A 13,759-nucleotide genomic window follows, 5' to 3' on the forward strand; every position below is an offset into this window, starting at 1 on the left:
CCTAGTGTGGTACATCAGATACTGACAAATTATGGCACCCAAGAATAACGTCCATATAATAACCTACAGGAAAAAGCAGATATTTGTCTTGAGAAGCTTAAATGAAGCCTGGTCTGTGTATCTCTCTCCTATAATAATATGTATGGTTATCAAAGCAGAGGAGCCAGAGACAAAATGAAATGGTAAAGAACTGATCAATCCCTAGTTGTACCAGCCTTCTATTGAAGGAGAATATTTTACATAGGATGTTCAAAGTTGTATTTAGTGTGGAAGGATGGACAACTGCTCCAAGTACCACCAATCTGCAGTTGCTTGCAGCAGTTATAGTAAGGAGAGATGGTGCCTATAGTAACAGTGGGATAATAGTCTCTGGGAAGGGAGTGTGACTGTGGGATAGCAGGTATAGTAGGGAGAGATGGTGTCTATAGTAACAGTGGATAATAGTCTCTGGGAAGGGAGTGTGACTGTGGGATAGCAGGTATAGTAGGGAGAGATGGTGTCTATAGTAACAGTGGATAATAGTCTCTGGGAAGGGAGTGTGACTGTGGGATAGCATGTCTAGTAGGGAGAGATGGTGCCTATAGTAACAGTGGGGATAAGTCTCTGGGAAGGGAGTGTGACTGTGGGATAGCATGTCTAGTAGGGAGAGATGGTGCCTATAGTAACAGTGGGATAATAGTCTCTGGGAAGGGAGTGTGACTGTGGGATAGCAGGTATAGTAGGGAGAGATGGTGCCTATAGTAACATTGGGATAATAGTCTCTGGGAAGGGAGTGTGACTGTGGGATAACAGGTATAGTAGGGAGAGATGGTGCCTATAGTAACAGTGGATAATAGTCTCTGGGAAGGAGTGTGACTGTGGGATAGCAGGTATAGTAGGGAGAGATGGTGTCTATAGTAACAGTGGATAATAGTCTCTGGGAAGGGAGTGTGACTGTGGGATAGCAGGTATAGTAGGGAGAGATGGTGTCTATAGTAACAGTGGATAATAGTCTCTGGGAAGGGAGTGTGACTGTGGGATGGCAGGTATAGTAGGGAGAGATGGTGCCTATAGTAACAGTGGGATAATAGTCTCTGGGAAGGGAGTGTGACTGTGGGATAGCAGGTATAGTAGGGAGAGATGGTGTCTATAGTAACAGTGGATAATAGTCTCTGGGAAGGGAGTGTGACTGTGGGATAGCAGGTATAGTAGGGAGAGATGGTGTCTATAGTAACAGTGGATAATAGTCTCTGGGAAGGGAGTGTGACTGTGGGATAGCAGGTATAGTAGGGAGAGATTGTGTCTATAGTAACAGTGGATAATAGTCTCTGGGAAGGGAGTGTGACTGTGGGATAGCAGGTATAGTAGGGAGAGATGGTGTCTATAGTAACAGTGGATAATAGTCTCTGGGAAGGGAGTGTGACTGTGGGATGGCAGGTATAGTAGGGAGAGATGGTGCCTATAGTAACAGTGGGATAATAGTCTCTGGGAAGGGAGTGTGACTGTGGGATAGCAGGTATAGTAGGGAGAGATGGTGCCTATAGTAACAGTGGATAATAGTCTCTGGGAAGGGAGTGTGACTGTGGGATAGCAGGTTTAGTAGGGAGAGATGGTGCCTATAGTAACAGTGGGGGTAATGGTCTCTGGGAGGGGAGTAGGGGGAGTTGGTGTCTATAAGAGCAGGCAAGTGAATAGCTTCTGGGATGAAGCAGTGGCAATGAGATTAAAGGAACTGCAGAATAAGATGGTGAAAGCAGTATATATTATCCATTCTGCAGACCTTAAGTACAACTCCCAAATCCCGTCATCAACTATATGCTGTCAGAAGGTGCTGTACATAAATAAAAGGACCCACAAAATCCTATTTTGCTGCCGGCCCTTTTACCACAAAAGGCGACTGTGCAGGTGGAGGGGTTAATTATTTTTCTTTGTTACACCTTAAATAGCTTAGAGGTAAGGAAGCTGTGCAAATGTTGCAATTCAGGTATCCACTACTATATATATATATATATACTGTATATCTATAAATATGTATATATGAGAAGAGAACTTGTTATACTTTTCAATGATGTGGCATGCAGTGCTAGTGTTGTTCCAGTAGGTATTAAGCTTATGGAGGGACATTTACAAGGGATAGAGGGAATACCAAGTCCCAGTGGGAATTATATAGTATTTATTGAGTGAATGGGAAGATCTGCTAGGCCTTATCCAGAATAAAGTTCTTCTGATGGGGAGTTTTCTTGTCAAACCTGAGTGACAGTGGTCACCACAATATCAGGTGCAAATAACTGAATAATGTTAGGGCCAGGGGCTTGTATTTGGCTGTTTACTACAGATGTTTTAGCTGAATGCATGAACCACACATTGCTTGTAGGGCTTATAAACACATACCCACCTTAAACATCACAACCCTAGCATGACAGCCTAATAGGAGAGCAGGAGGTAAGTCCTTATGACTGTAGTATAATAGAGATAACCGTGTAGCCCAGTTAATGCCAGTTCATATCACTATGGGAATGTAATGGATGAGGCTAGTATGGGCCTGGGACTGGTGGCTGCAGTGCATGGTGGCCAGGGGAATGTGATGAATACTGTACAGAGAGGCGAGGCCAATTTACAAAGCAAAGAGTTTATCCTCAGAGCGCTCCTGCTTCTTCCTTCCAGCAGAATTCATGGGTTGGCCAGGCTCTCCGGTGGGAGGTGATGGCAGATCTGGCATTCTTTCTGAAGCTTTGGCTCGCTCTTCTAAAAACTTGTCAAATTCTGGAAGTACAAAAATAAATTAATCAGGGATAATAGAAATAATACTCTCTGGGAAGGGAGTGTGACTGTGGGATAGCAGGTATAGTAGGGAGAGATGGTGCCTATAGTAACAGTGGATAATAGTCTCTGGGAAGGGAGTGTGACTGTGCGATAGCAGGTATAGTAGGGAGAGATGGTGTCTATAGTAACAGTGGGATAATAGTCTCTGGGAAGGGAGTGTGACTGTGGGATAGCAGGTATAGTAGGGAGAGATGGTGTCTATAGTAACAGTGGATAATAGTCTCTGGGAAGGGAGTGTGACTGTGGGATAGCAGGTATAGTAGGGAGAGATGGTGCCTATAGTAACAGTGGATAATAGTCTCTGGGAAGGGAGTGTGACTGTGAGATAGCAGGTATAGTAGGGAGAGATGGTGTCTATAGTAACAGAGGGATAATAGTCTCTGGGAAGGGAGTGTGACTGTGGGATATCAGGTATAGTAGGGAGAGATGGTGCCTATAGTAACAGTGGGATAATAGTCTCTGGGAAGGGAGTGTGACTGTGGGATAGCAGGTATAGTAGGGAGAGATGGTGCCTATAGTAACAGTGGATAATAGTCTCTGGGAAGGGAGTGTGGCTGTGGGATAGCAGGTATAGTAGGGAGAGATGGTGCCTATAGTAACAGTGGGATAATAGTCTCTGGGAAGGGAGTGTGACTGTGGGATAGCAGGTATAGTAGGGAGAGATGGTGCCTATAGTAACAGTGGGATAATAGTCTCTGGGAAGGGAGTGTGACTGTGGGATAGCAGGTATAGTATGGAGGGATGGTGCCTATAGTAACAGTGGATAATAGTCTCTGGGAAGGGAGTGTGGCTGTGGGATAGCAGGTATAGTATGGAGGGATGGTGCCTATAGTAACAGTGGATAATAGTCTCTGGGAAGGGAGTGTGGCTGTGGGATAGCAGGTATAGTAGGGAGAGAGATAGATGGTGCCTATAGTAGTTAGGAACAGCACAGAATTTCCTAGGTTTGCACCTACCTTCACTTGTCACTCCTTCCTCCAGTTCATCTCCCTTCTGCAACAAGAAACACACAATAAATCTCCTTGGGTCACAGCAAGTCTTGCCATTTACTGGAAAATAACCTCACAGAGTAATAAATCCAGGAACAGTGATGGGCAACCTCAACTCAACAGGCTTTGGCTGCTGGAATAGCTGAACTGCAGGTTGCCCATATCTGCTCTAGAATAAAGTGCAAGCTGAAAGCCCCCTGTTTCTCTTTCGGTACCTCACTCACTGAGGGGTGGGGGCAGTGTAGAAGTTCACACCCACCTCAATGAGCTCAAATTGTCATAACTTCCCCTTTAACAAGTTCAGCAGTTGAGTATGACCTTGTGTTTGCTATGAAGAAGCAATATAGCATGACTGTACATTTATTTAGTACCCGGCCCCCCTGATGTATCCCCCCCACCTCCCCCACCCAGACCAGGAATGTGCAGACCCATTAGTATAAAGGCATCTCACCAGGTCTTTACTGAGCCACTCCTCTATATCATCCATGTGAGAGGGCTGCGAGACTGGAATCTATGGTGCACAGCAAGCAGCGTATGGAGCATGAGAAGAAGGGAATAAAGCCAAGAAAGTGGAGGTGGGGTGGAGAATAATAAAAACAAAATGATGAAAATGGAAAACATGCTGGAAATAATGAATGATGCAAATCAAATTAAAGGAAAATCATAACTTAAAACACGCGGTTAAAATTACACAAAATGTGAAATGTGGTTAGATCAGTTGACTCCGCCCCAATCAAATCCAAACCCCTCCCTATTCCCCACTAAATCCGGCCCTTTCCAAGGCAGTACCCAATGGTTAGCGGGCGTACAATAGAAGCAGCAATACTATGTGGTCTGTTGTAGGGTTGCCAGGTTGGTGGTTTTCCAGCCAAATTGGGCTACTAATTTAAGGCCCAGGCGGGTTTTGAAAATACAAACTAGTCAAGATACAGATTTGGGCTACTTTTTGGGGCTTTGACTGGTATGTACTTTAGAAACCAGCCAAAGTTTTTTCTTCCCTAATGTTCCAAGCCTGTGTCTCCCAATGCATGTTGGGTAATGTAGTTTTTGTTTAAAGGGTGGTTCACCTTTGAGATAACTTTTAGTATGACGTAGAGAGGGACATTCTAAGACAATCTGCAATTGGCTTTCATTTTTTATTATTTAAGGTTTTTGTGTTATTTGGCTTTTTATTCAGCAGCTCTTCAATTTGCATTTTAAGGAATCTGGTAGCCAGGGTCCAAATTACCCTAGCAACCATGCGTTGATTTGAATAAGAGACAGGAATATGAATAGGAGAGGCCTGAATAGAAAGATAGCAATAACAATACATTTGTAGCCTTACAGAGCATTTGTTTTTTTGAAGGGGTCAGCGATCCCCATTTGAAAGCTGCGAAAGTCAGAAGAAAAAGGCAAATAACTATAAAACTATAAAAAAATAAATAATGAAAACCAATTGAAAAGTTGCTTAGAATTGACCATTCTATAAAAACACTAAAAGTTACCTTAAAGGTGAACCACCCCTTTAACAGTTTGCCAACTGCCGGGTTTAATGTAAGACTACAATACCCAGCATGCAATGGGACAGGAGTTACCAGATTTTGGGCTCTGTACCCCAGTCTTCAGTCCCATTCTCGCATTTTCTGGTGACTTTCCTGAATTTCAAGCAGCTTTGGGGCAAAAATCTTCTGGCCACCAAAATGTCTATAAGTTGACCTGTTTCACCAATATTTATTGAAATATTATATGAATTAGGGCTTTATAGGGCCCCTGTACCTCCTGGGCCCCCCTTTATAGTTACACCCCTGGTTACGGCCAAATCTGTCCCATTTTGCTTCATGGTAAAATTTATGAAACCGTAAAAATTTGAAAAAGGCATATTTTCACACATTTTCATTTATTTTTTAGACTTTTTTTTCATTGCGCTATTTTAGGGCTACTTTGGAAGTGCCTCTTGGCTAGTTTTGGGCTGGTTTTGTAGCTGAGGCTCGGCAGCTTCTGATTGTATTTGCACTAACAGATAAGTAGGTGAGAATGGATCGTGCTCCTTTAACCTAGGGTTAAGCACCCCCCAACTGTATAGCTCAGTGCAGGTCAATACAATCTAAAGGTGGCCATACATGGGCCCACGTGTCGAAATGATGGAGGACATAGGAGGGGACCCACAATATCACAGCATCAGTAATTAATTGGGGGAGACTGGGAGTGAATGACAATCCAGTGTACAGTAAAGAGTAGAAATACTGGACATTATATATATATATATATATATATATATATATACACACACACACACACACAGTAGCGATCCTAGAGGGGGGCAGTAGCTGGTGCGTGACGCGCAGCCGGGCCCCGCCCCCTCCGTACGGCCGCATTTGCCCGCATTTCTCAGTGGCGCACGGACTGCCGGGGGGCCCTGAGGGGGCCCACTCGCACCCCCTGCTCCCCCTGTAGTTCCGCCACTGTACACACATACATACATACATATGGGAAGTGAATAGAGTTAAAGAAATTGTTAAGCATAAAAATAAAAACTGGGTAAATCAGACAGAGAGGGGGTGATATCACTCCAACTTGCAGTACAGCAGTAAAGAGTGACTGAAGTTTATCAGAGCACAAGTCATATGACTTGGGGCAGCTGGGAAATTGACAAAATGTCTAGCCCCATGTCAGATTTCAAAATTGAATATAAAAAAATCTGTTTGCTCTTTTGAGAAATAGATTTCAGTGCAGGATTCTGCTGGAGCAGCACTATTAACTGATTCATTTTGAAAAATGTTTTTCTTCCCCATGACAGTATCCCTTTAAGATGTTTTCTATAGATTTGATGTATCTTTTGAATGTTACGTTGCAACAATGGTTTTAAATGATGTATTTATTGTTGCATTGAAACATTTTTTATTTTGCACAGCCTATTTATTTACCCATTTTTTATTTTTATACTGAACAATTCCTTTAAGGCATTATTTTCTGCTATTCGGGTGTAGTTGGTGCCTGTGCCACAAGGACACGGAGACCGAACCCGTGTGACACGTAAGTGGAATGGACGGGGTTATGATTACAGTGATTAACAAGCTGCTATTAGTGGCATAAGGATAAACGTGAGACAGAGACACTGTAATTACAGGTTACAGGGAATGGCCTGGGAGAATGGTTCAAGGTCAATCAATTGCTGTATCTGCGGCACTGGATGGATAAGTACTAGAACATTCCCTCCAAACAATCATCTTAATACAGGGATAAGTACTACTATAGTTTATATAAACAAGCTGCTGTGTAGCCACGGGGGCAGCCATTCAAGCACAGGATACACAGTAGATAACAGATAAGTACTACTATAGTTTATATAAACAAGCTGCTGTGTAGCCATGGGGGCAGCCATTCAAGCACAGGATACCCAGTAGATAACAGATAAGTACTACTATAGTTTATATAAACAAGCTGCTGTGTAACCATGGGGGCAGCCATTCAAGCACAGGATACACAGTAGATAACAGATAAGTACTACTATAGTTTATATAAACAAGCTGCTGTGTAGACATGGGGGCAGCCATTCAAGCACAGGATACACAGTAGATAACGGATAAGTACTACTATAGTTTATATAAACAAGCTGCTGTGTAGCCATGGGGGCAGCCATCCAAGCACAAGACAAATAGTAGATAATAGATAAGCTATGTAGAATTGCATTATACAGTACAGAACTTATCTGCTGTGTATCCTGTGCCTTTTCTTTTTCGGCTTTAAATGGCTGCCCCCACAGCTACCCAGCAACTTGTTTATATAAACTATAAGTACACGGAAGGGACCGCTCCAAACTCACTACCCTAAACTGCTCCCTAATGAACCGGGTGCTCTGTATGTAGCGTCCCCACTGCCAAATGTAGTCTCAAAACCAAAGAAGGATGGCACTCCTTACACGTTTCGGGAACAAGATCCCTTAATCATAGCCTATGATTAAGGGATCTTGTTCCCAAAGCGCGTAAGGCCATGTTTATCTGCAGGATTCAGCAATAAACCTGACTTTTATACCAGAGTGCCGTCCTTCTTTGGTTTTGAGACTATATAAACTATAGTAGAGATGCTGAAGCAAACACACCAGTTTTACAAGTGCAGAGCAACAGTACATTATATTTAATACGCTTTAATTGGTTGGTGTTACTGTTCCTTTACTGTTCCCGCAGCAGGATAAATTGTACAGTGGCCCACTACAGCAGGATAAGTCTGCAGAGCTGCAGCTTTCTGTTTTTACCCCCTGCTGCAGGATCATTTACAGAGACCCAGCTGCTTATCTGAACCACCCAGGATAATTTCCAGTAATCATATCTCATTTATACACTTATACATTTATAGTCACCCGGGCAGAGCCATTTTCTACTGAATCAGAAGTTGTAGCACCTAAAGGGAGTTTCATTTCCTGGAGGGAAATCTCCTGCACCCTATAATACTTACCTCTTTACCACTAGAGGTGGTGCCGTGGGACTAAAGGTGGCCATAGACGCACAGATAATATCGTACGAAACAAATTTTCGTCCGATATTCGTTGCGTGTATGGTGGAAAAAGAGCCGACCGATATCAGCAGAAGACTTGGATATCGGTCGGCTCGTCGATCGGGCTGGACGGAACATTTTATTCGGGTGCCTTTGAAGGGACCCAAACATCGGCCATTGTTAGTGCTGAATCGTCAGATACAGGTAGAATTCTATTGTTTATTCCCATATATCTACCTGTATATCTGACGATTCAGCTCTACACGTGTGTATTGAAATGAACGATCGTTCTTGGAAAGATCTTTTCCAAGAAAGATCGTAATTGTTACGTCTATGGCCAGCTTAATGAGAATGCCTCTGCCGGGGCAATAATGCAAATAAGTGTAAATGTGCAGAGTAGGAGCAGTGGCTACACATGGGGCTGGAACAGAACCCTAAATTATAGCCTAGTGCTCCACAGACCTTCAGTAGATTCCAGGGGCAAATGAGTAACAAGCCAGCCATTTTCCGTGAGAGTAAAATATGGCAGTTGCGCAGTGTAGGAATGGGAGGCTGCACCGTGTAATATGGTCGACTTGTTTACTACTGGCAGTTTATACTGATACTGTGAACCTTTCACGTGTCTGGGGACTTTGGACCGGTGTTCACATCATTACCTTTCTGTCGTGAGCTGTGTAAAAGACGGGACAGATACAGGAATTTGGACTTGTTTAGTCACCATCAATTACTTTATGTTGCACTTCTGTGTACCCAGCCAGTATGGAAGGATAGAAATCTCTGGGGCTAAACCTGGCTCTATAAGATATGTATACACTGGCTGTTGGGGATGAGAAGTAGCGATCTACGTATCAAGCTGAAGAATAGATATTTGTTTATGATATGACAGGTGTGTATGACCCCCAATCAGAGCCCTGATGATTAAATAAGCCCATCTGACCCCCAACAGAGATGGCCACAAGATCCACTATACTCATGAATTATCAGCATATGGTATTACCTGTTTAAGGGAGAAGGAGAGCTACCCCGGGCTGTTTATTGTCAATAGATTAACCACAATACTGCAAGTTAGAACTCCATTTTTATTCTTTAGAATGCTTTACCATACCTGAGTAAACAGCTGTAGACACTGTCTCTGTTTGTTTAGGATAGAAGCTGCCATATTAGCTTGGCGTGACATCACTTCCTGCCTAAATCTTTCCCTGATCATAACTCTGGGCTAAGATTACAGCAGTGAGGGGAGGAGAGAGGCGGAGAGAAGCAAACTGAGCATGCTCAAGCCCTAGCCCTGGAGGTTTAAACTGAAAACAGGAAGTCTGATACAGAAGCCCATGAGTACACAATAGAAGGAAAGAAATGTGATGTTTCTTTTGACAGAGGACTCAGAGCAGCATTACTTTGAGGGTTTACTGGTGTATTTATATAGACCTTTCTGATAAAGCTTACTTAGTTTTAGCCTTTCCTTCTCCTTTAAACATCTGCTTAAATAAACTGATTTGCAGGAGACTATATTTCCAAGGTAAAGGTGAATAAAATATAAAACGTGTGCTTATACCAGTCGACCAGATACAGCAAATTGGGGAAAGGACAACTAAGCGAGGAAGCAGATTGCAGGATTTCTCTACAGCTGGAATATTTGACCGTATGTGAGTAAATGCTCTTACACGGCCATCCAGGTCTCTTAATGGCTCCTTGGATTCAGGTATAGCATGTAAAAAACAAAACTCAGTGCAGAATAATAGCATTGAAGAAGCAGAACCCATGACCCACTCCCACAGCAAGTGGCAAATGATCTAGGTTTATATATAGGCCCATGGTGGAAATAAGGATGGGTTTATGGGAATTCTCAAAGTTTGGGGCCAAATTGGGCATCCCAGGAGATCCTCTGGTAGGCCAGTGTGACCCTGCTGAAATAAGTTATCAACAACATGTACCCTACAGCTTCTGGTGAAATGTGATTGCCATCTGATCACTGGAGGACACAATTCTTATGGCTCATGACTCTTAAAATGAGCAAACAAGAGCCACTGGTGTGCAAGTGAGAATGGGAACATTAAGTAACATTCTTGCACAAGTGTCTTATGTTTTGAAGGAATCTGGTGACTCAATCATAATGGGTTTGGGATGTGTATATGTCTATCTTTATACAAGCTGGGTATACAAAGGATTATACAGAGGGGTCAATGGAGAACCATCAGATGAGGGCCTTGTCAGACGATGGTGCCTATAGTAACAGTGGGATAATAGTCTCTGGGAAGGGAGTGTGACTGTGGGATAGCAGGTATAGTAGGGAGAGATGGTGCCTATAGTAACAGTGGATAATAGTCTCTGGGAAGGGAGTGTGACTGTGGGATAGCAGGTATAGTAGGGAGAGATGGTGTCTATAGTAACAGTGGATAATAGTCTCTGGGAAGGGAGTGTGACTGTAGGATAGCAGGTATAGTAGGGAGAGATTGTGCCTATAGTAACAGTGGGATAATAGTCTCTGGGAAGGGAGTGTGACTGTGGGATAGCAGGTATAGTAGGGAGAGATGGTGTCTATAGTAACAGTGGATAATAGTCTCTGGGAAGGGAGTGTGACTGTGGGATAGCAGGTATAGTAGGGAGAGATGGTGTCTATAGTAACAGTGGATAATAGTCTCTGGGAAGGGAATGTGACTGTGGGATAGCAGGGGGTTGTTCCTCTTGTAGTGAATATTCTAGTAACACATTGAATCCATTAAGAGATACTATAAAGAGCAAATATCCAGCTGCTTGGAGACCTTGCCCTGCCTGGTCAGTAATGGTCAGTAATGGTCAGTAATGGTCAGTAATGGTCAGTATTACAGAGGACAAAACCTACTGGTTGGTGAACGCGCTCACCATTCCTTGGCTGATAAGCCACGTGTCTATGGGTTCCATATCTGGGTTTTCACCTCTAAATCTCCTCTGGATCAAAACCACAAAATCCCAGCAAATAAATAAGAGAAAGAAAAGAAATTGATTGAGAAAAGAAAGAAGTTATAATGATAAAAAGTCTGAACTGTGTGTATTTCACCTAATGGTGGACATGGCCTGAATGCAAGGATGGATGTGCACAGGCACCTAGAAAAACATTTTGATTTGCATCCCTGAATTAAATAACATGCAAAGTATAAGCAGATACACATATAATACACACATACCCTATAGAATTTACATTTATATATGGCACTTAGTTTTATCACTTGACTTCTTGAACCCTTGGCAAGATAAAAAACATCGTTTTTGCTTTAATATATAAATAAGGGGATTGAGAACCAGCTCTAAGTTTCCTGCCTGCAGCCTTGTGCCTTTATATGGTCACAGAACAACCCCTCAGTGACTTCTAATATCCTTATCATTTACAGTAGGGGGTACATTATCCCTTATAATACATGAGTGATACTCAGAGTTCCCTGTATAACTCAGCCTGCAGCCTTGTGCCTTTATATGGTCACAGAACAACCCCTCAGTGACTTCTAATATCCTTATCATTTACAGTAGGGGGTACATTATCCCTTATAATACAGGAGTGATACTCAGAGTTCCCTGTATAACTCAGTCTGCAGCCTTGTGCCTTTATATGGGCACAGAACCCCTCAGTGACTTCTAATATCCTTATCATTTACAGTAGGGGGTACATTATCCCTTATAATACAGGAGTGATACTCAGAGTTCCCTGTATAACTCAGCCTGCAGCCTTGTGCCTTTATATGGGCACAGAACCCCTCAGTGACTTCTAATATCCTTATCATTTACAGTAGGGGGTACATTATCCCTTATAATACATGAGTGATACTCAGAGTTCCCTGTATAACTCAGCCTGCAGCCTTGTGCCTTTATATGGTCACAGAACCCCTCAGTCACTTCTAATATCCTTATCATTTACAGTGGGGGGGGGTACATTATCCCAAATTCTTCTACATGAAAGCCATTAGTGAGAGGATATTATAGACACATGGCTGAAGGTACTGACCACGCAATAATTTGCTTAATAAAGCAGTCTTTAGTTTGCCGTTCTCCCTAATTGCGAATGTTAGCATTCCCTTTTCAGATGAAGCTGGGAATTCTTATCAGCCGCTGGTGATAGGCTGTATCTTAGCAACGTGTATATGGAATACTGTAATTAATCTCTGACCCTTTGTGGGCTGAGGAGCCAATGTGCAGTTTCACACGCTTATTTTTAGAGAGATGACTTTATCCGCTCCACACCACACAGGAGTTTGGACCCGCTGGCCATACGTGTCTGTAGCTGGCCGCTCTCCCACTGGAACAATGGAGATTGCTAGAGAAGCAGAACCACCTAGTGGCTGGGATAGGAAGTGCGGTGCTTTTCATAACTACACGGACAGCGATTCCTTCAAACAGGCGTGTGCTAAAACGTCCATGTAGTTTACACATTGGATTTTTCCATCAGTCCCATTATTTTTTAACCCACGCAACTACCTCCAACTTCCTACAAGACCTCCTGTGTAGTTTAGCTCTTAAATGCCATGTCTGTGCCCGCTAGTGTCGTCTGTTTCTGAGGGTTGCATATAAACAGCCTCCAGCCATTTGTTTCAGAAGGGGTTATATTTATGTTTAAAGGGGAACTATCGCAAATTGAAAATTTAATAGAAGTTCATCATACTGAAATAATAAACTTAATAAACACAATCAATTAAATATTTTGCATTGTTTCTGATATAATTACATTTATATTCATTATTCCTCTCTCAGCATCTGTTTCTCTTCGTTCTGTCTTCATGCAGCAGTTGGGTGTGATATAATAATTGACAGTTAGATCCAATACATCTTATAGGGGGGCTCCTTTCCTAGCAGATGTATTAGAGCTCACTCAAATAACTGATTCCAGTACAAAATCCTGCATGTAGAGAGACATGATGTCTGGTGAGTTTAATAGAGTGAGCTCTAATACATCTTCTAGGCAAAAGGAGCCCCCCTATAAGATATATTGGATCTAACTGTCAATGAATAACTCCTGAATGAAGAGAAACAGATGCTGAGAGAGGAATAGTCAAGATAAACTTGATTATTTCAGAAATATTTAATTGATTGTATTTAGAAAGTTTATTATCTCAGTATGCTGAAGCTAATATTACATTTTCATATTCGCAATAGTTCCCCTTTAAATAAGGGATGCATTGAATCCACTATTTTGGAGTTGTTCCGAACCCCCGAATTCTTTGAGAAAGATTCGGCCGAATACTGAACCGAACCCTAATTTGCATATGCGAATTAGTGATGGGAAGGAGAAAACATTTTTTTACTTCCTTGTTATATGACTAAAAGCCAAGCAATTTCCCTCCCCGCCCTTAATTTGGATATGCAAATTAGAATTCGGATTCGGTCTGAAAAAGGCAGAATCCCGACCGAATCCTGGATTCTCTGTATCCCTACTTTAAATACATAACTCATTGGTCAATATCTGTAGCTCCCCATTTGCAAAATACTTTGAACTAAGTTTCATACAAATGTACATAAAAAAAGCATTTCCAAAA

General features: G+C 42.4%; 1 protein-coding gene across 7 annotated transcripts in view; it reads right to left on the reverse strand.

Annotated features, from left to right (window-relative positions):
* Positions 1 to 2,155: 2,155 nt before the first annotated feature.
* tom1l2.S (target of myb1 like 2 membrane trafficking protein S homeolog) overlaps positions 2,156 to 13,759 on the reverse strand; it is a 46,750-nt gene continuing 35,146 nt past the window's right edge. For 2 of the 7 annotated variants that reach the window (XM_041578329.1, XM_041578325.1), the window contains 4 exons: positions 11,121 to 11,186; positions 4,243 to 4,302; positions 3,759 to 3,795; positions 2,156 to 2,742 (listed from right to left, as the gene is read on the reverse strand). In XM_041578329.1, the coding sequence (XP_041434263.1) occupies positions 2,594 to 2,742; positions 3,759 to 3,795; positions 4,243 to 4,302; positions 11,121 to 11,186 (312 nt within the window). In that variant the 3' untranslated portion in view covers positions 2,156 to 2,593. The remainder of the gene's footprint in view (positions 2,743 to 3,758; positions 3,796 to 4,242; positions 4,303 to 11,120; positions 11,187 to 13,759) is intronic. The other 5 variants (XM_041578330.1, XM_041578327.1, XM_041578331.1 and 2 more) reach the window with 3 other exon arrangements.

Source organism: Xenopus laevis, chromosome 9_10S, assembly GCF_017654675.1.
Source record: "Xenopus laevis strain J_2021 chromosome 9_10S, Xenopus_laevis_v10.1, whole genome shotgun sequence".
NCBI lineage: Eukaryota > Metazoa > Chordata > Amphibia > Anura > Pipidae > Xenopus > Xenopus laevis.